At 43.3% G+C, this 23,103-nt stretch overlaps 1 protein-coding gene across 3 annotated transcripts in view; it reads right to left on the bottom strand.

Moving 5' to 3' along the window:
• ALG5 (ALG5 dolichyl-phosphate beta-glucosyltransferase) overlaps positions 1–23,103 on the bottom strand; it is an 89,662-nt gene that overhangs the window by 24,395 nt on the left and 42,164 nt on the right. For all 3 annotated transcript variants that reach the window (XM_079778765.1, XM_079778763.1, XM_079778764.1), the window contains one exon: positions 9,909–9,968. In XM_079778765.1, the coding sequence (XP_079634891.1) occupies positions 9,909–9,968 (60 nt within the window). The remainder of the gene's footprint in view (positions 1–9,908; positions 9,969–23,103) is intronic.

The following is a 23,103-nucleotide window of genomic DNA, read 5'->3' as shown; positions in this document are numbered from 1 at the left end:
ATATAATAATGTATGTCAACTGTAATTTAAAAAACAAAAATGAAGATGAGTGGATTAAAAAACTCTGGTACATCTACACAATGGAATACTATGGTGCTAAAAAAAAAAAAAAGAAGGAACTTTTACCATTTGCAACAGCATAGATGGAACTGGAGAGCATTATGCTAAGCGAAATAAACCGTCAGAGAAAGATAAGTATCACATAATGTCACTCATATGTGGGATACAATGATCAGCATAAACTGATGAACAAAAATAGATCCAAAGACAAGGTAACACTGAACAGACGGTCCAACCTAAGAGAGAAGGCAGGGGAGGGAGGGGAGAGGGGTAGAGAGCAACCAAAGGACTTGTATGCATGCATATTAGCATAACCAATGGACGCACACACTGGGGCTATAGGGGCTTGTCCTGGAGGCTGTAAGTGGCAGGGGGAGAGGGGGTTGGGGGATCAATCGGGGAAAAAGGAGACATAATACTTTAAAACATTTTTAAAAAGCAAAAAAAAAAAATGATTTAAAAATGGAAAAAAGACAGGTATAGTTCTATGAGATCATCTGGAATTGAACTACAAGCCTTCTGAATAGCAGTTATGCATAGCATTTGCTGTAGACAATAGCAGGTCCTTAGTCAGTGGATAAATTTATCCTTTCATTTTATAGAGTAGCAGCCAATTCTGTGGGGTCCAAAAGCACTAATCAATCACTTAAGTTTTAAAATTGTTTTTTTGTTTGTTTATTTAGACATCTATTTGTTGTTCCACTCATGCATTCATTGGTTGCTTTTTGTATATGACCTAACAGGAAATTGAACCCACAACCTTGGTATATACGGATGATGCTCTAATCAACTGATCTACCTGACTGGGGCAAATCAGTTAGTTTTAGAGTTGGAGGGATGGATGGAACACAAGATAAATTATAAGCATACAGATCATGAGACAGAGCTCTTGATGTCTGCCTAAAACCAGAATTGGGTAAAATAAGATTTAGACCTTACACAGTCTCATTTAAATACTATTCTAATAAAAACTAAAAGAATTTTCAACTAATGGGAGTTCTAAGTGAAGAGAATTTAGAGCATTAAAACCAAAACCAAAACACAGTTCCTTTATATTGTCAACAACAATAAATATAGGTTGCAACTATCTCTTGCTTTGATTACTTCAATAGCTTCCTAATCATTGTTTCCTATTTCTCTAATCTATCTATATCTTTTACCAAGTAGATTATCCTTTCTACCTACATTGATATAGTTTTTTAAAGGAAAAAATGTATTCACAAAACCATCCTATATAACAAAAGGGTAATATGCAAATTGACCTTAATGGCAGAATGACGGGTCGCTATGACGTACACTGACCAATAGGGGGCAGACGAACAACGCAGGAGCTGCCACCTGGTGGTCAGTGCGCTTCCACAGGGGGAGCGCTGCTCAGCAAGAAGCTGGCTCATGGCTGGCTAGTGCAGTGGCGGTGGCGGGAGCCTCTCCTGCCCCCATGGCAGCACTAAGGTTGTCCGGCAGGGAGCGGGCCTAAGCCGCTAGTCCGACATCCCCCGAGGGCTCCCGGGCTCAGAGGGATGTCTGACTGCCAACTCAGGCCCGTTCCCCTGGGGAGTGGGCCTAAGCCGTCAGTCGAACACCCCCCAAGGGGTCCCGGACTACAAGAGAGCACAGGCCGGGCTGAGGGACCCCCACCCGAGTGCACGAATTTTCGTGCACCAGGCCTCTAGTCTATCTGTATAAAAGGCTAATATGATAAGTGTCCTTCCCTCTGTCCGGGTAATGTTGTCAAGTAGCAGCACCTGGCTTTCTCTCCCTAGTGACGAATAGCCTCCTAGGAGTTTCTTCAGGCCAGGAACACGACTTGCTTTATAGCCAGGTGGAAACACTTTCCACTGTAACCAAATATCTGTGAAGCGTTTTCCTGTGCCTCATCTCATTTGTTCCTCACAGAATTCCTGGAGTAGGTAGATAGGAGACTCAGTGGAATACTACTTTTTATTCATTAGCCAGAAAACAGAGATTTAGAAAGCTTAGAAAGTTGACCCGAGCCCTAACTGGTTTGGCTCAGTGGATAGAGTGTCAGCCTGCAGACTGAAAGGTCCCAGGTTCAATTCCGGTCAAGGGCATGTACCTTGGTTGCGGGCACATACCCAGTGGGAGGTGTGCAGGAGGCAGCTGATCAATGTTTCTCTCTCATCAATGTTTCTAACTCTCTATCCTTCTCCCTTCCTCTCTGTAAAAAATCAAAATACATTAAAAATAAAAATAAAAAGAAATTTGACCCGACTGAAAAGAAGAAATGGTGGACCTTGAAAATAACTTCTGGTTTTCTCACTGTGCAGAATATAATAAAAAGTTGATACAGTTAAATATTTTACCCTTTTTTCTCCCTGCGTGATCTATAATAATAATGTGCTTTGTGTTGATGTTCACTGCTGTGTTGCTGACAATTACCTGAAAGAGAAGTTGAGGTACTTCACTGGGCTGGAAAAAGTTTAGCTAAATCAGAAAGCAAGTGTGTTCTATATCTACAAAAGGCTAAGTTGAGGAGGAGAACCAAGATGGCGGCATAAGTAAACATCTATACTTGCAGCCTCTCACAACCACATCAAAATTACAATTAAAAGGCAGAACAACGACCACCCAGAACCGGGGTAAAGCTGCCTGAGTGGAAGTTCCACAACTAGAGAGGTGAAGAAAGTGCAGTGAGACTGGTAAGAGGTGCGGAGGCGCGGAAAGTGCTGGCACCTGGATGTGTTGCTCTTTTAATCGGGAGGGAGATACAAGCTCCTGCTTGCTCTGAATGCTAATTCCAGGAGAGACTAGGGGGGACCCAGACATACAGGAGAACCTGGACTGTCTGGCATCGGGACAGGAACGTGAGGGCGGCTTTATCTCAGAGGTGCTCACAGTGATCATTGTTCCTGGACCAGGGTGCAGGATGCGGAGAACTGGGGACCTATCCTGTGCAGGGCTGACTGGCAGCCATTGCTGTTTGCTCTGCCCTAGTGATTCCCAGAGACCCCACCCCACCAAATTTACAACCCCACCCAAGCTGTGCGCATCTGCTTGTGCATATGAATGGCCTGCCCTTTCTCCACCTAAAACCTGTCAAACTGCAGCTGGGTCAGAGAGCCCCAGAGCTTCCAAAAGAAGGCTCAAGGCCCGGCAGCAGCAGCCTGTCTTGCTTTACAGCTGGGCCTCATCTGGGCACTTCCAAATCCCATACAAAGAGGAGGAATCTGCAGATGTCTCTGTAGCTCCTGCTGGGTGGCCTCAGCCAGTGGCTGACCTTGCACCTCCTTGGAGATCCAAGAGCCAGTGTACCCAGTGATCAGTGTGAGACCATACTGGATTACAACTCTTCACATCCATAAGAGACATACTCAAGGGGCAGACTCAGTGAGCACCAAAGACCCACTGAAGCAAGTCCTGCCCCATAAGGGTGTCTCCTGCACAACAGATCTTCCAGTGTAGACACAGCTGGTCCTCACAGCCAATTGGCCTGGAGGTCAATTCCTCCCAGTGATACCAACAGCAATCAAATGTTAACTACAACAAGACTGTGCCAACAGTCCACAAAGGGGTGCACCAGGAGTGTCCACCTCAGGTGACTGGGGAGGATGAGCCACTGGGCCCTATAGGACACCTACCACACAGAGCTACTCTATCAACTCAAGGAGACTTAGCAGCTACCCAGTACATAGAAACAAATACAGGGAAGCAGCCAAAATGCAGAGACAAAGAAACAAATCACAAATGAAAGAAATGGATGAAAGCAAAATATTGGACATAGAGTTCAAAACCACAGTTATAAAGTTACTCAAGAATCTTCTAGAAACTTCTGAGAAATTTAGTGAGACCCTCAAGGATATGAAAAAAGATCAATCAGAAATTAAGCATACAATGGCTGAAATAAAGAATAATATACAGAGATCCAACAACAGGCTAGAGGATCTCAAGAATCAAGTCAAAGATTTGAAATATGAAGAAGTAAAAAACACCCAACCAGAAAAGCATGAAGCAAAAAGAATCCAAAAATGTGAAGATAGTGTAAGGAGCCTCTGGGACAACTTCAAGCGTACCAACATCCCAATTATGGGTGTGCCGGAAGAAGAGAGAGAGCAAGATATTGAAAACCTATTTGAAGAAATAATGACTGAAAACTTCCCCCAACTGGTGAGCGAAATAGAATTACAAGTTCAGGAAGCGCACAGAACCCCAAACAAGAGGAATCCAAAGAAGACCACACCAAGACACATCATAATTAAAATGCAAAGGGCAAAAGACAAAGAGAGAATCTTAAAAGCAGCAAGAGAAAAACAGTCAGTTACCTACAAGGGAGTACCCATACGATTGTCAGCTGACTTCTCAACAGAAAATATGCAGGCCAGACGGGAGTGTCAAGAAATATTCAAAGTGATGAACAGCAAGAACCTACAACCAAGATTACTCTACCCAGCAAAGGTATCATTTAGAATTGAAGGTCAGATAAAGATCTTCACAGACAAGAAAAAAACTAAAGGACTTCATCACCACCAAACCAGTATTATATGAAATTCTGAAAGGTATTCTTTAAGAAGAGGAAGAAAAAAAAAGGTAAAGATAAAAAAAATTATGAACAACAAAGTGACAACAAATACATATCTATCAACAAGTGAATCTAAAAGTCAAATGAATAAAAAAAACCTGATGAACAGAACAAACTGGTGAATGTAATAGAATTAGGGTCATAGAAAGAGAACAGACAGAGAATTCTCGGGGGAAGGGGATGTGTGGGGTGCGGGAAGAGATTGGACAAAGAGCTTACACCTAAGGATGAAGTCGGATGGGTGGGGGGGACAGAAGGACTGGAGTGGGTAGGAACTGTTGGAGGGGAGCTATCAGGGAACAAAAGAGGAACATCTGTAATAATCTGAAAAATAAAGATTTTATAAAAAAACAAAACAAAAAAATAAAAAAATTAATGAGCTGGAAAATAAAAGGCTAAGTTGAATGCACATGCACAATACATATAAAGCTCTCACTGGCACCAATTCCATGTGTATGTTTTCATCTTTCATTGTCGATCGTGAATTTGGTTGACACTTCTATTATAGAGAAAGGGCGAATAGTGATACTAGAGGCCCGGTGCATGAAAATTCATACACTGGAGGGGGAGTCCCTCAGCCTGGCCTGCCCCCTCTCACAGTCTGGGAGACCTCAGGGGTGGGAGGTGACCAGGCAATTAGGGGGAGTCGATGCCCCATCACACCTCTGCTGCTGCCACTGCCGGCGGCACAAGCCTCGGCTGGCCATGGTTACCTGAGCCTTGGGCAGCCCTAGAAGGCTGGGCAGCTGCCATTCGAGGCTTGCCTGCGCCTTGGGCGTCGGCTGGACAGCCACCATCCGAGGCTTGCCTGGGGCCAGCCCTGGGTGGCTGGGGGCGGAGGGGATTGGGCGCCGCCCTCTTGTGGCTGTGGGTGCCACCATCTTTGAGGGCGGGGCACTCAATTAGCATATTCCCTCCTTATTGGCTGTGGGTGCTACCATCTTTGAGGGCAGGGTAGTCAATTAGCATATTTCCTCCTTATTGTCTGTGGGCGCCGCCATCTTTGTGATGGCGTTAGAGTAAATTAACATATTCTGTCTTTATTAGGTAGGATTGCTTCTAATTAATTTCCTTTCAATATGCATGAATTTGTATACCAGGTCACTAGTCTATATAAATAAAAGCCTAAGCGATGAAACAAACAGTCAACCGGTTGCTATGATGCACACTGATCACCAGGGGGCAGACGCTCAATGCAGGAGCTGCCCCTTGGAGATCAGTGTGCTCCCACAGTGGGAGTGCCGCTCAGCTGACCGACCTGTCCTGGCGGCCCACCAGCAGGGCAGCAGCCACGCACCCCCTCAGTAGTCCTGCAGGTCCAATCTCCAGAGGACGGGCCAGGCACCAATGGACATGTGCCACTGGCAGGATCCCGAAAGAGCTGCCAGCCTCCTGGAAGTCGGCCTTGGGCACTGCGGCCGCTTCCTCAAACGTGTCGCAAACATTAGCGGTATGGATCTGGATCTGGGGATTGCAAGGCATCCCACCGCCCATCCGGAGGACCAATTGTGTCCTGGTCCCTCCCCTCAACCACCCACGGGGCGGGCAGCAGACACAGGGCTCACGGCTGGCGAACGCCACTGTGGTGGTGCAAGCCTCTCCTAATTGCGAATAACTGTGCATGAGCCTGTGGCAGACACAGTGGGGGCAGGATGAGCAGAAGTGGTAGGCAGGATGGCAGGCAGGAGCAGCAGACGGCGTTCCTGTGCATGAATTTGTGCACCGGTCCTCTAGTTAAATTAGTCCTAGTCTATTTTCATTAAGTGTTTTGGTTTGCATTGATATTTTTATATAAAAAATTATACTGTACTAGAGGCCCAGTGTACGAATTCGTGCATGGGTGGGGTTACTCACCCAGTTCTAATTGGGACCAGCAGCCAACCTCCTGTGTCCCTTCCTCCAGCTGGCTTGCCGGCCGGGGGTGGGGGGCAATGGACCACAGGAGGTTGGTTGCCTGCAGGGAGGAGCCACGGGTGGTTGGCTAGATGGCCGGGGAGGGGTCGTGAAAGGTTGGCTCACTGGGGGGCGGGGCCATGGGAGGCTGGCCAGCTGGCCAGGGAGAGCGGGGGAACAGGAGGTTGGGCACCTGTGGAAAAGGGGCCATGGGAGGTTGGTCAGCCAGAGGGAGGGGCTGATCGGGCACACCAGTGAGGGGTAGGAACCGTGGGAGGTTAGAGGGAAGGGAGAGTGGGAGGAATGGTCAGGGCCCGCTGGTGAGGGGAGGGGCTGATTGTGGCCAGCCAGTGGGGGTAGGAACTGTGGGAGGGTGGCTGGCTGGGGGAAGGGACCATTGGAGGTTTTCCGGCCTGGAAGGAGGGACTGAGGGAGGTTGGCCAGCCATGGGAGGTTGGTTGTGGGAGCACAATGACCACCAGGGATCAGCTCTTGCATTGAGTGTCTGCCCCCTGGTAGTCAGTGCGTGTCATAGTGACTTATCGACCCGTCGTTCTGGTCATAACAGTCGCTTAGGCTTTCATATATATATACTGGTGGCCCGGTGCATGAAATTTGTGCATGGGGGGGATGTCCCTCAGCACGGCCTGCATCCTCTCCAATCTGGGACCCCTCAGGGGATATCTGACTGCCGTGTGGGATCGGGCCTAAACTGACAGTCGGACATCCCTCTCGCAATCCAGGACTGCTGGCTCCTAATTGCTCACATGCCTGCCTGCCTGATCACCCCTAACCACTCTGCCTGCTGGTCTGTTCTTCCCCAACTACCCCCACCCTGCTGGCCTGCTCACCCCCAAATAGCCCCCCTGCCAGCCTGATCACCCCCAACTACCCCAATGCCAGCCTGTTCGCCCCCAACTGTCCCCCTGCCAGCCTGCTCTCCCCCAACTGCCCCTCCACCAGCCTGATCACCCCAAACTGCCCTACCCTCTTGGCCTGATCTCCCCTAACCGCCTCTGCCTCAGCCCCGCCACCATGGCTTTGTCTGGAAGGACATCCGGAAGGTCTCCCGGAAGGTGTTCCAATCTAATCAACACATTACCCTTTTATTAGTATAGGTAATTTTTTTTATACAACTTCATATTTTAGGTATTTTCCCATGTTTTATAGTCTCCATTTTCATCTATTTTATTGTTTGGATGATATTTCACCCAGGGGAAACACCTATATTTTCTAGTGTTGGAATTTAGTATTTTACAGCTTCTACTATTTTATAATTAAAACTAATGTGCTGAATATCTTGGACATATATTTTTCTTTCTTTATCCCACACATATCTGTAAAGTGATCAAGTTGAACTAGCTAATCGCTAAACTCTTTTAGTTTTAAATTTCTAAAAGTATAATGTTTTCTATAATTAATAGATTAACCTTTTTAACCTTTTGCACTCAGATGTTGAGTGTGACTTGACACGGTTAGCATTAGAATAAAAAAATCGAGAAAAAAGCAAGCGAGTTCAAAGGGTTAAAATACCATTGAAAGTCCATCTTACCTAATAAAAGAGTAATATGCAAATTGACCGCACCTTCGCCACGCCCAAGCCACGCCCACCAGACAAAGCCACGCCCACCAGCCAATCAGGGTGAGTATTCAAATTACCCAACAAAGATGGCGGTTAATTTGCATACGCTGAGGGAGGGAGGAGTGAAGACTGAAGACAACTTAGAAGGAAGAGGGAGGAAAAGCAGAAAGCAAGGTGGCTGCCAGAGGGAAAGCCCGGGCAGAGCGTGGCGGGCGGGGCGCGGCTGGGTGCGGTGGAGCGCGGCGGGGCGGGGTGGAGTGTGGCGGGGCAGAGCGCGGCGGGGCGGGGCGGAGCGCGGCGGGGCGGGGCGGAGCGCGGAGGGCGGCAGCGGCAGTGCACGCGGCCGAAGCAGCTGCTTGCAGGATTGAATCCTGCAAATGGGCTACTAGTATGAATATAAAGCACTGAACTACATGGGGAAGATGTTAGAATAATTTACTTCTTAAAAAAGGAGTCTAGGTTTCCACATCCTACCTAATAAAAGAGCAATATGCAAATTGACCGCAACTTCGCTATGCCAAAGCCACGCCCACCAGCCAATCAGGGCGAGTATGCAAATCAACCCAACCAAGATAGCGGTTAATTTGCATATCAAGACAGCATAGAAAGAAGCCAAGCGCTGCAGAAGGGAGTGAAGCTGCGGAGAGGCAAGCAGGTGGAGTGGGGAGAAGGGAGGCAAGCAGGTGGGGCTGGCAGAGAAGGGAGGCAAGCAGGGGGGGCGGGGGAGAGCGCAGAAGGAAGCCCTATTGCAGGAATCTTCCTGCAATGGGCTACTAGTTTAAACATAATCCTTAAGAGGCTCTATAACTTTGCCATCAGTTTATCTTGAAAAATAAAATAAGAATTTTTTTTCTTTATTGACTAAGGTATTACATATGTTTCCTTATCCCCTCATTGTCCTCCCACCCCACTCCCGTTTATGCCCTAACACACCTGGTGTCTGTGTCTAGAATTTCTTATTTCAGAATCATTGAGGGAAAGATTCAAACTTTTATTCTGGTGGTTCTCAAACTTTGGTATGCATAAGAGTAACCTGGAAAATTTTTTAAAATGCAAACTCCTAGCCCCATTGCTAGAGGCTTATTTAGAGTGTCTGGGATTGGCCTAGAAATGTTGCATTTAAAAAAGACATTCCCCAGATAATTTTGACCTTGCACTAAAAAATACAACTTGATTTTTAATCCATTGACTATTGTAACAGATCAGCCATTAAGAATATAATAGACAATTATTGAACTTGATATAATAGGCCTGCATTTTTTAAATGAAATAATTTTAAAAATTGCCTAATCACTACATTGTACACCTGAAACTAATAATATTGTATATTAACAGTAAGTGAAAAATTTTTAAAAAAGTAAAAATCACCAAAACATTACATGCGACGATTCCTTATTTATTCTTTCAAGTCATTCCTATAGTGCTTCTCTAAGAGGAATAAAGTTAAACAAAATTTAAACTTTGAATGAAACTAAAAATATAGTATTTAAGTGTGCCAATATGGAAAAACAAAAAGCAAGCTGATACGTTCAAAAGGCACCATTTAGGAAAATTTGTCTTATATTATAATTGAATGGGGACTCCTTCTTTGTGTCTTAAAAATCAAAATCAAAGAAAGCTGCTTGCAGTCCAAGTTAAAGTGAATTCTTCTTGTACTCATTAAAAAAAAAAATCATTCCTAAAAGTGCAAGTCCTTCATAAACTTTCCAAAATAAAAATTTTCTTTTTTTGGAGGGACTTAATTTTTATGATATTAAATATAAAAGTTTATTTTGTGCTACTGTATATATAAAAGGGGAAAGAACTACTGATCTATTCAGTTAATCAAAGCCTTACCTGAGCAATTGATTCTGTTTGCAAATGAGCTCGAGATCCACATGCAATAGCCATTTGATCCTGAAGAAAAAGCAATTATGTTTTAATATTTAAATATCATTAATAAATATATTTATTTTCAAAGTGAATATTTCATTTTTTTAACTTTTTGAGAAAGTAACATTAAATATCATTAAAGAGGTTTACTGAGGAGTTCAGAATATGTACAGTTTCAAGAAGTCTAATTGAACTTATTAAGAGGGTACTATTCAGGCTAAAGATTACTTAGGGGCATGCATTACTTCAAAATTCATAAATTTAATATTTTTTCTAATTAAAAATACCATGCTAATATAACTATAAAGAAAAATCAGTAGTATTAGAAAGAAAAGACTTTTTTACAGATGGTATCATCCTATATAATAAAAGCCCAGTGACCGAACGACGGAACAACCAGAACAAGCAGTCGCTATGATACGTACTGACCACCAGGGGGCAGACACTCAACTCAGGAGCTGTGTCCTGGTGGTGAGTGCACTCCCACAGTGGGAGTGCCGCGTGGCTGACCGGGATGAGCGTCTGCTCTCTACAGCAGGCGCAGCCGCGCAGAGGGCGGGTCCACAGCCGCTTGGCTGACTGGGATGAGCAGCACTCCCACAGCAGGCCAATCCCCGCAGGCCACACCCCCCACCAGTGCACAAATCCCATGCACCGGGCAGCTAGTTTTATATAAAATCATTACATTCTTAAAAATCCAAGAATATCAACTTAAAGACTATTAGAAGCAATTAATTTAAAAGAATGAGTAGGTATAAAATGAATATATACCTATACATGATATTTTAGTCTACTTACATATAGACAATAATAATAAAGTTACAATGGAAGAAAAAATTGGTATTTATAACATCAATAAAGAATAATCTAGAAATAAATTTTACAACAAATGTAACAAGATCTAAAGAATCATTTACATATTTCCTAAGGAAATAAATGAATCCAACACATAGAAGGGCATACGACAGGCGTCCTCAAACTACGGCCCATGGGCCACATGCAGGTGTTTTTGCCGTTTTGTTTTTTTACTTCAAAATAAGATATGTGCAGTGTGCATAGGAATTTGTTCATAGTTTTTTTTAAACTATAGACCGGCCCTCCAACGGTCTGAGGGACAGTGAACTGGCCTCCTGTTTAAAAAGTTTGAAGACCCCTGGCATACGATGATCCTGGATAAGAGGATGTGAGGACAGCATTAAAAAGTCAATGTTCTCTAAGTTAATCTTTAAATTGAAGGCCATAAAAATAGAAATACCAAAATAATTTTTCTTTAAGTTAGACAACCTGATCTGAAAGTTGATGCTGAAAAATAAACAACCAAGAAGAGCCAAAAAAATTCTAAGAGTGGGGAAGGACTACTTCCAGAGTATTAAAAAAGATATTAAAAAGATACAATAATTAAAACTAAGGTACTAGAATGTAAATATCCATAGACCAGAATGGAGAGGCCAGTAATACACATACATAAAACACATGGGTACTTAAACTTAGAATATGATGACACTTTAAATCAGGGGGAAAAATATTGTGAGGCATCTTAGTAGCAATTTGGAAACCAAATTAAAGTGGACCTGAGCCTCATACTGACTAGGATATATTCTAGATACATCAAATATTCAAGTGTAAAATATAACTAAGGCAAAAGCACATAAAACCTAGAACAATCGATCAATGTGATAATAAAATTTAAAAAAAATTGTTGTGTGACATGACACCAAAATTCAACCACATTAAACATTAAAAGACAAATAAACTGGAGGAAAATATTTGTAATTTATATTACAGAAAAAATGCTAATTTCTAAAATGCATAATGAGCACCTACAAATTATTAAGAATATTACTCAATAACTGAGTTGGAATAGAGGCATGGGGTAGTAACAGAATTCACAAGAGGAAGTGAAAATAGCTCTTAAAAAACTGAAAAGATCTTCAATCACATTTATACTGAGAGCAATGCAAATAAAATCTTTCAATTTTTACTCTATATGGACAGCAATCTGAAAACTGTTATCAAAATTATATACATATAAATGGATCCAGTAATTCCACAACTAATTCTTCCTATTAAATAAACTTGCATATGTGTAAATTGATATTCATGCAAGATTAATCATTTCAGTATTGTTTGAAGCAGCAAACCTGTATGTCAATCCAAAGGGACTAAGAAGCTGTGAAAAAATAAGCAGCACCTTGAGGTTCAATCTACAAAATAGCTAACCTAATAATAGAGCAATATGCAAATTAACCCTCACTCCGCTACACAAGCCACGCCCACCAGCCAAGCCACTCCCACCAGCCAATCAGGAGCAAATATGCAAATAAACCCAACCAAGATGGCTACAGCCACAGAGAGTGGGAGGGAGGCTTGGGTTTCCCTGGTAACAAAAGAAGCCAAGCTTTTCGCCTCCTGTTGCTGGCCTAAGCCTCCACTCAAGGCTACAAAGTTTCAATTATAGAAGGTGAATTAACTCCAACAGAAATCGCTGCTGGCCGCGGAGCGAGCAGGAGGCTTGGCTTTGCTCCAGGCTACAAAGTTTCAATTGTAGAAGGTAAATAAATTCCAGATACCAGGGCCTCCTCTTGGGTCACCAGGGGGCATGGCCGGCATGCAAACCACCACATGACCCTCACTCAGGCCGCCCCACGCCCCAAGGGAACCTCCACCCTTCAGGGCAAACCATTTGGCCCCCACCCATGCACCAGGCCTCTATCCTATCTAATAAAAGAGTAATATGCAGATTGACCATCACTGCAACACACAATATAGCTGCCCCATGTGGTCAAAGATCCTGCCCCCATGTGGACACAAGATGGCCACTACAAGATGGCCAGCAGGGGAGGGTAGTTGGGAGGCACCAGGCCTGCAAGGGAGGGCAGTTGGAGGCGATCAACCCTGCAGGGGAGGGGAGTTAGGGGTGACCAGGCCGGCAGAGGAGGGAAGTTGGGGGCAAACAGGCTGGCTGGGGAGCAGTTAGGCATCAATCAGGCTGGCAGCGGAGTGGTTAGGGGGTGATCAGGCTGGCAGGCAAAAGCAGTTAGGGGCAATCAGGAAGGCAGGCAGGTGATCAGTTGGGAGCCAGAAGTCCTGGATTGTGAGAGGGTTCCCAGATTGGAGAGGGTGCAGGCTGGGCTGAGGGACACGCCCCCCCCCCTCTGTGCATGAATTTCGTGCACCAGGCCTCTAGTCCTATCTAATAAAGAGTGAATATGCAATCTGACCATCATGCCATAGCCACAAGATGGCGGCACCCAGTTGCCTCAGCAGCACCAGAGCCCCCAGTCCTTTCAGCTCCGCCGGGGGGATGCAGGCGCACAGTGGGCCGGACCCGCCCTCAGCCCCCCAGCTGCCCAGGGCCAGCCTGAGGCACAGGCAAGACTCGGATTGCGCCTGCCCAGCCAATGCCCGAGGCGCAGGCAAGCCTCGGATGGCCGCTTCCCAGTTGACGCCAGAAGCACAGGCAAACCTCGGATGTCAGCTGCCCAGCCACCTAGGGCTGGCCTGAGGCACACGCTAGCCTCAGATGTCAGCTGCCCAGCTGACGCCTAAGGCGCAGGCAAGGTTCAGATGTCGGCTGCCCAACCGCCTAGGGCCGCCCGAGGCTCAGGTAACCAGGGCCAGCCGAGGCTTTCGTTGCTGGCAGTGGAGGCACCAGAGGTGTGATGGGGGTGTTGCCTTCCCCTGATCTCCAAATCCCCTCCTGCCCCTGAGGGCTCCCGGACTGTGAGAGGGGGCAGGCTGGGCTGAGGGACCTCCCCTCAAGTGCATGAATTTTCATGACCGGGCCTCTAGTATTGCTAAATAGAAACAACAAAACAGTGTATAGTGCATTACAATTTGCATGTTTAAAAAGTATACAGTGCTAACTGGTTTGGCTTAGTAGATAGAGTGTTGGCCTGCGGACTGAAGGGTCCTGGGGTTTGATTCCACGCAAGGGCACATGCCTGAGTTGCGAGCTTGATTCCCAGTAGGAGGCATGCAGGAGGTAGCCGATCAGTGATTCTCTCATCATTGATGTTTCTCTCTCTCTCCCCTCTCCTTTCCTTTCTGAAATCAATAAAAATATACTTTAAAAAAAAGAATACATATGTACATCTTTAAAATGAGTATACAAAAAATGGAAAACTGGTAACTTCTGGGAGTAACTGGGTGATTGAAAAATGAGTAGTTTTGCTGCATATACCACTGAATTTGGAACTATTCACTAAAATAAAATTTAAAAGTGCTTATTGTAAAAAATATGGCTAATTTGTACATTTATATGCATACAATAAAACTTTATTATGAAAAGTCATGCATAATCTCACTACTTAAAAGCAGCCACTGCTAACATTTTGTATATTTTTCCCTCTGTATTTAAAAAACAACCATAGCTGAAATTTATGCATGTATATCATGCTCTTTTTCATTTTAAATAACCTTAAATTTTCCTATATTCAAGTTAATTGTTTTTGGACATTTTATTGTAGGTATTTTCAAACATACACAAAAGTAGTGAGAAAAGAAAATGAAGCCCCATGTACCCACTATCTGGCTTCTCCACATGGCCAATCACCAATCTTGCTCCCTCTAAAGCCCCTCACTACCACCCTACCCAAACTAGGATCATATTGAAAAAAATTCTAGGCATATTATAAATTGACTAGAGGCCTGGTGCATGATATTCATGCACTAGAGGGGTTGGGGGGTTCCCTCAGACAGACCTGTGCCCTCTTGAAGTCTGGGAGCCCTTCGTGGATGTCCGACTAATGGTGTAGGCCCACTCCCCACAAAGAGTGGGCCTAAGCTATCAGTCGGACATCCTCAGCACTGCCGCAGAGGCTGGAGAGGCTCCTGCCACCGCCGCTGCACTCGCCAGCCGTGAGCCTGGCTTCTGATTGAGCAGTGCTCCCCCTGTGGGAGCGCACTGACCACCAGGTAGCAGTTCCTGCATTGACTGTCTGCCCCCTGGTGGAGAGTGCACATTATAGTGACAGGTTGTTCTGCTGTTTGGTCAATTTGCATATTAGCCTTTTATTATATAGGACTATAGACCCAGTGTATGAAATTCGTGCACGGGGGAAGGTGCGTCCCTCAGCCCTGCCTGTACCCTCTCCAATCTGGGACCCCTTGAGGGATGTCCAACTGCCCGTTTAGGCTCGATACCGTGGACCTAAATGGGCAGTCGGACATCCCACTCACAATGCAGAACTGCTAGCTCCCAACAGCTTGCCTGCCTGCCTGCCTGATTGCCCCTAACCACTTCTACCTGCCAACCCGATCACCCTCTAACCACTCCTATGCCAGCTTGATCAATGCCTAACTGCTCCCATGATGGCCCGATCGCCCCTAACTGCCCTCTCCTGTCAGCCTGGTCCCCTCAACTGCCCTACCCTGCAGGCCTGGGTACCTTCCAAATGTCCTCCCCTGCAGGACTGGTCTCCAACTGCCCTCCACTGCAGGCCTGGTCCCCCCAACTGCCCTCCCCTGCAGGCTGGGTCCCCCCAACTGTCCCCCCCCTGCAGGACTGGTCACCCCCCAACTGCCTTCCCCTGCAGGTCTGGATTCCCCCCAACTGCCCTCCCTTGCTGGCCTGGTCTACCCCAACTGACCTCCCCTAGAGGCCTGGTCGCCCCCAACTACCCTCCCCTGCAGGCCTGAGTCCCCCCCCTCCCCCCGCCACAACTGCCCTCCCCTGCAGGCCATCTTGTGTCCACATGGGGGCGGCCATCTTGTGTGTTGGAGTGATGGTCAATTTGCATATTACTCTTTTATTAGATAGGATTATATAGGATATGTATTTCAATCACAATCTGAAGATCATACTGAAAAGATTAATAATTCCTTAACCACCATCAGATATAGTTTTCAAATTTGTCCAATTATAAATATTTTTAGTGTGTTTGAATCAAGAGTCAAATAAAATTTATTCAAATTAGTTGGCATCTCTTTTACCCACGAGGTCCCCTTACCTCTTAAGTTTTTTGTTGTTTTTTTTTCAGTTCTTGAATTCATTCAGGTGGGCTATTTGAGATTTTTTTTGAAAACCGAATCATTTTTTCTCATTAGAAATAATGAAGATTGAATTAATCCATTCCAGACCCCCACGTTTTCCTGTTTTAACTTTTCTTAAATATATATAGTATATATCTCATATACAGTTTAATCTATATACTTTAAAAACCAAAAGAACATGATATGTAAATGAACATTTAACAAGAAGGAAATGAAATGTACAGATTACATGAAAAACTCTACCATACTTTGCAATTATTTCTTTTTTAAGCTTTATTGTTCTCACAGCTTTTCTTTTCACTTTGCTATCATTAACCTTCTTATAACTCATGGTGACTTACTGTATGTATTTAATAATAGTAAGCATCAATTCAAGCAAAGGAAAACCACCAAAACACATGAAAACACTCATAGCACTATTTCCTGAGATGTAAACAATGTGAGGTTTAGGGGTAAATTAACTTATAATAGCGCATTCTTTGGTTTAATTACCACTGAGAGACTTGTGATTGAGCATCCTGGCATCAACAGGAAAGAGTTGAGAGGTCAAGAACAGAATTGGTACAGATGGGGGATGTTCGTGAACTGAGGTTTGTAATTTATTTGTTGAAGGAACCATGTAATTTTTCTGTAGAGTTTCCTACATTTTAGATTTTTTTGATTAGATATAACATCTTTCTTTGTCCTCTGTATTGCCTGTAAACTGGTTCTTAAGAGAGTCTTGATAAGATTTAGGTTTAGTTTATAAGAATTTGTCATAGTAGTATTATGTTTCTCTCTTTTTTGTGTCAATAAATGCAACATAATATTTCACTGTTTAGATTACCATGCTTTCACTATTTTCCTATGTGCTGACCATTTTGAATTTGGTATTATAACAATGATGCCTAAAAGAACATTTTTTAATATAAAACTAATTGCATTTTGGTTTTCTTTTTTTGGAGAGAGTCATAGAGGTAGAATACTACCAAGTTAAAAGTATGAATGCTTTCTAATGTATACGGACTAAATTATTTTTTAAAGGCTCCTTATATTCTCCCTAACTAGATATGATTATTTTTTAAAAATTGATTTTCAGAGAGGGAGAGTGGGAGAAAAACAGTGATGTGAGAGTGAAACATTGATCTGCTGCCTCCTGCAGGTCCCCCTATCAGGGATTGAGCCCACAACCAGGCATATGCCCTGACAGGGAATTGAACAGTTTGGTGCATGGACAATGCCCAACCAAACTGAGCCACACTGACCAGGGCATGATTGACTATTTCATCAAATACTTGCCAATACTGAAGACCGTACTGAAAAGATTAATAATAATTCCTTAACCACCATCAGATATAATTTTCAAATTTGTCCAATTATAAATATTTTTAGTGTGTTTGAATCAAGAGTCAAATAAAATTCATTCAAATTAGTTGGCGTATCTTTTACGCATGAGTTCCCCTTACCTCTTAATTATTTTCATTTTATTTGTGTGTGTATTTTTTAAAAAAATTTATATTTATTTATTTATTTGAGAGAGAGAGAGAGAAAGGGGGGAGAGATAGAATTGCTGGTCCACTTATATATGAATTCATTGGTCGATTCTATGTACCCTGACCAGTGACTGACACAACAACCTTCTGGCCAAGGATAATTATTCTCATTTTAAATTTGCTAACGTACCGGAAAGCAATTCCAGCATGTCAGCAGGGCTGAATCATCTGGAGATGGCTGAGGGCATTTTCCCAAACCTGAAAATGATACATAAAATATCTGCTTGCTGCCAGACAGCTCAGGGCATTTCAATCTACATGTTATTGCCTCCTACTGGCCAAACACCAGAACAGCCGAAGGCAGTTTCTCCCAAACCTGATAATCTGACAATGGATTCTGTATAGTAGCCCTGGCCTTTGATGTGTATATCTACCTTGCCTTAGGACAATTTGTGTTAATAAATAGCAAGGGGTCCTGAGACAAGGAGAACTTAGTTTCTTTAACTAAGTCTTCTCTGACTCCCCATAATGCCTTCCAAAATTATGTTTCATCTCTGGACTCTTATTTAACTTACACACAGCCCTTCTCCAGATTCCTGAATGGTTCTAGATGCTGGATCAAGACCACCGGCACTAACAACACATGATCTCATTTTCTTTTTTTACTTTTGAAATAATTTTAATCCAAAAAGAGCAGTAAAATTATTGACAATAGAAAAGGACATCCTTCCAGCTTTCAGAGAATAGGTAGAGTTAAAATATCATCTAACTAAGGTAAAAAGAAATCAAAATGAAATTCTTTCATTTAAAATATCCTTTCCTTTCACCATAAGTCTATAAAATCTTTTAAGAGTTTTGTATATTTGAAGTTCTGACGTAAGAACTGAATGCCTGTTACTCATTTAACATCAGGTGGAATTCATCTAAATAGCATATATTATTATTAATTTTATTGTTTAAAGTATTTCAGTAGTAATACATGTCTCCTTTTTCCCCCATTGACCTTCCCCTGACCTTGCCTACCACTTAGCACATTCCCTCCCATCCCAGTGTCTTGCATCCATTGGCTATGCTTATATGCATGCATACAAGTCCCTCTTGCTTCTCCCCCCTTCTATTCCCCATCCTTCCCGCTGTAGTTTGACAGTCTGTTCGATGTTTCTCTGCCTCTGTATCTATTTTTGTTCATCAGTTTATAACGTTCTTTATAAAACATAAATGAGATCATGTAGCATTTCTCTTTCACTGACTGGCTTATTTCACTTAGCATAATGCTCTCCAGTTCCATCCATGCTGTTGCAAATGGTAAGAATTCCTTCTTTTTTATAGTAGCATACTATTCCATTGTGTAGATGTACCATAATTTTCTAATCCACTCATCTGCTGATGGACACTTAGGCTATTTCCAAATCTTAGCTATGGTGAATTGTGCTGCTATAAACATAGGGGTGCATATATCCTTTCTGAATGGTGTTTCTGTTTTCTTGGGATATATTCCTAAAAGTGGCATTAATGGGTCAAATGGCAGTTCCGTTTTTAACTTTTTGAGGAAATTCCATACTGTTCTTCACAGTGGCTGCACCAGTCTGCATTCCTACCAGCAGTGCACAGGGGTTCTTTTTCTCCACATCCTCGCCAGCACTTGTCATTTGTTGATTTGTTGATGATAGCCATTCTGACAGGTGTGCGACGGTATCTCAATGTTGTTTTGATTTGCATCTCTTGGATGATTAGTGACTTTGAGCATGTTTTCATATGTCTCTTGGCCTTCTCTATGTCCTCTTTCGAAAAGTGTCTATTTAGATCCTTTGACCACTTTTTTGTTTGGATCGTTTATCTTCCTTTTGTTAAGTTGTATGACTTCCCTGTAAATTTGGAGATTAAAACCTCATCGGAAATATCATTGGAAAATATGTTCTCCTATGCAGTGGGCTTTCTTGTTGTTTTGTTGATGGTTTCTTTTGCTCTGCAGAAGCTTTTTATTTTGATGTAGTCCCATTTGTTTATTTTCTCCTTAGTTTCCATTGCCCTAGGGGCTGTGTCTGTAAAGATATTGCTACAACATATGTCTGCTATTTTGATGCCTATGGAGTCTTGTAGGATTTTTATGGTTTCCCCTATTACATTCAAGTCCTTTAGCCGTTTGAGTTTGTTTTTCTGTATGGTGTAAGTTGGTGGTCTAGTTTCATTTTTTTCCCATGTATCTGTCCAAATAGCCAGCACCATTTATTAAAGAGACTGTTTTGACTCCAATGTATGCTCTTGCCTCCTTTGTCAAATATTAATTGAGCATAATGGCTTGTGTCAATTTCTAGGTTCTCTGTTCTGTTCCACTGGTCTCTATGTCTGTTCATGTGCCAGTACCAGGCAGTTTTGAGAAAAGTGGTTTTTTAGTATAGCTTGGTATCTGGTATTGTGATCCCTCCAACATTGTTCTTCTTTCTAAAGATTGCTGCAGCTATTCGGGGGTCTTCTTTTATTCAGAGATGAATTTTTGGAGAATTTGTTCTAGGTCTTTGAAGTACGCTGTTGGTATTTTAATAGGGATTGCAGTGAATTTATAGATTGCTTGGGGTTTTATGGACATTTTATTGATGTTGGTTCTACCAATCCATGAACATGGTATATTCTTCCATTTGTTCATGTCTTCCTCCATTTCTTTTTTCAGTATTCTGAAATTTTCTTAGTACAGGTCCTTTATCTCCTTGGTTAAGTTTATTTCTAGGTATCTTAATTTTTTTGTTGCAATGGTAAATGGAATTGCTTCTGGAATTTCTCGTTCTGTGAGTTCATTATTGGTGTACAGAAAAGCCATTGACTTCTGGGTGTGAACTTTATATCTTGGTAGATTGCTCAATTTATTAAGTCTAGTAGTTTTTTGTTGAAGTCTTTGGGGTTTTCTATGTACAATATTATGTCACCTGCGAATAAACAGTTTTACTTCTTCTTTTTCAATTTGTATGCCTTTTATTTCTTCTTCTTCTCTGATCACTATGGCTAGTACTTCCAGTACTATGTCGAATAGGAGTGGTGAAAGTGGGTATCCCTATCTTGTTCTATTCTTAGGGGAATGGATTTAGTTTTTATCCATTGAGTAATGTTGGCTGTGGGTTTGTCATATATGGCTTTTATTATGTTGAGATATGAAGCTTCTATTCCCACCTTGATGAGAGATTTTTTTTTATCAAGAAAAAGGTGTATGATTTTGTCAAATGCTTTTTCTACATCAATGGATATGATAATATGGTTTTATCTCTATTGGTTTATGTGTTGTATCACATTTATTGATTTGCAAATATTGTACTACCCTTGCATCCCCAGAATAATTCCCACTTAGTCATGGTGTATGATCTTTCTAATGTAATAATGGATTCTATTTGCTAGAATTTTGTTGAGAATGTTGGCATCTATGTTCATGAGGGATATTGGTGGGTAATTCCTTCTTTGTATTCTTTTTATATGGTTTTGGGATTAGGGTAATGCTGGCTTTGTAAAGCTTGGAATTGCTCCTTTGTCTTGAATTTTTTGTAGTAGTCTGAGGAAGATAGGTTTCATTTCTTCTTTGAATGTTTAATAAAACTCCCCTGTGAAACCATCTGGTCCAATGCTTTTGTTAAAAGATTTTTTTTATTACCGCTTCAATTTCCTCAATAGTTATAGGCCTATTGAGATTTTTTGATTCCTCCTCATTGAGTTTTACAAGGTCGTATTTTTCTAGAAATATTTCCATTTCTTCTAGGTTGACCAGTTTGTTGGAGTACAGTTGCTAATAGTTTTTTGTTTTTTTTATGATTCTTTGTATTTTGGTGGGGTCTGTTGTTACTTCACTTCGTTCGTTTCTGATTTTGTTTATTTGGGTCCTCTCTCTTTGCTCCTTGGTGAGCCTTGCTAGAGGTTCAACAATTTTGTTTACCCTTTTAATGAATCAGCTCTTGGTTTCATTGATCTTTTATACTATGTTTTTTTTTTTTGGTCTCTATGTCATTTATTTCCACTTTGATCTTTATTATTTGCTTCCATCTGCTCAAACTGGGCTTTAATTGTTGCTCTCTTTCCAATTCTTCAAGTTGCTGATGTAGAAGGCATGCTCGCCCAGGATAAGTCACCAGCACTCAGTGTGGCCTAGTGCATGCACCTAGAATCAGGGACCCCACCTGCGCCATGCTGAAAGTGACCACGCTGGCATGTGTCGAAAATCATAGTCCCCTAGTGCAAGCCAGGGTCAGTGTCCCCCTGTGCCTGTGCCGAGAATTGAGCACTGGAGTCTTTCGCTTGGTGTGGGCTCACACCGAGATTCAGGGTCCCTGTGTGTGCATGCACTGCGAATTGGAGTCGCTGGCTCTTAATGTGTGTGCACTGGGAATCAGGGATCCTGTGCGCGTGATGAGAAACAGAGTTAAGTAACTGGTGCTCAGTGCTGCCTCTCGTGTAGAGAATAATGGTCCCCGTCTGCTTGGGGGACCTAGTTGCACAGCTGTCCTGTGTCGGCTGGAAGTCCACTCCTGTGCTGTGGAAAACTGACTTCTGTGTGCTCTCGACCAGAATCAAAGTCAGGTGGCATAGCTGCCCTGTGTGGGCCTGGGGTCTGGTCGCACAAGTGCGCTCTGCGGGCTACAGACTCCTCGTGTCCACATTCCCAGACTCAAATTCAGGTAGCGCAGCCATCTTGTGTGGGCATGGGGACTGGTTGCACGAGTGCATGCTCCGGGAAACATACATCCATGTCCCCGTGCCCAGGTTCAAAGTCAGGTAACGCAGCCATCTTGTGTGGGCATGGTGTCTGGGTACATAAGCACACACAGCGAGAAACAGTGTCCCTGTGTCCATGCACTCAGGCTCAAATACAGGTAGAGCACCCACCGTATGTGGGCGTAGAGACTGGTTGCGCAACGGCGTGCTGCGGGAAACAGTCTCCCTCTGTGCACCCAGGAGGCCTGCTTGCACAGAGAGGATCTAGCAGTCCTATGCCGCTGCAGCAGGCCGGTGGGTAGGGGGATGGACTCTGTGACTCACAGAAATCCGCGGCCAAGGTGCCAGGAGTCTTGGTGTCCGTGGGTCTGCAGCTGTGGTCGCAGGTCTTTGTCCTGAGAGGCCGTAGGCTCCGGGTTTGCATCTTAGACCAGATTGGGTGGTGGTGAGGCTAGGATCCTAGTCCCAAGCCGTTCTATTCTTCAAAATAGCATGGTTTCTGTGCCGGCGATGTCCGCCTGAGTGCTTGTGGTGGCAGCGGGGTTTCGCCGTCTAAGACTGCCTGGTTTGGCAACCCCCCTGGAAGACCTGCAGGATCTAACTGTCCCCAGCTCACACACACACACACACACACACACACACACACACACACCTCACACGTCCACACACTCCGCTATCGCTCCCTCACTATCTCACAGACTCTCCCTCCCTACCTTCTTGCCAGTCACCATCTTTTCTTCTCTAAATAGCTTTTAGAACAGTTAGCTGTTCCTCAGAAATGAAGGATATTATTGTTTTAAAAACTGCCCATATTAGAAAATATATATGAACATGGAGTTTCTTTCTTTTAAGCCTCTTGCAGAGTATCACTGAATTTTTGGCTTAAAAAAACAAATATTAAACAAACAAAATATTTTAGTTACTATGTCAGCTGGGTTTTTGAAGTGGTAAAGAGTGGTATTGTATTGTATTCTTGAAGAAATGCTTACTCAAAATCTCTCTTT

The sequence above is a fragment of the Cnephaeus nilssonii genome, assembly GCF_951640355.1.
Source record: "Cnephaeus nilssonii genome assembly, chromosome: 8".
Classification (NCBI taxonomy): domain Eukaryota; kingdom Metazoa; phylum Chordata; class Mammalia; order Chiroptera; family Vespertilionidae; genus Cnephaeus; species Cnephaeus nilssonii.
This window is presented reverse-complemented; position numbering and strand designations above follow the sequence as displayed.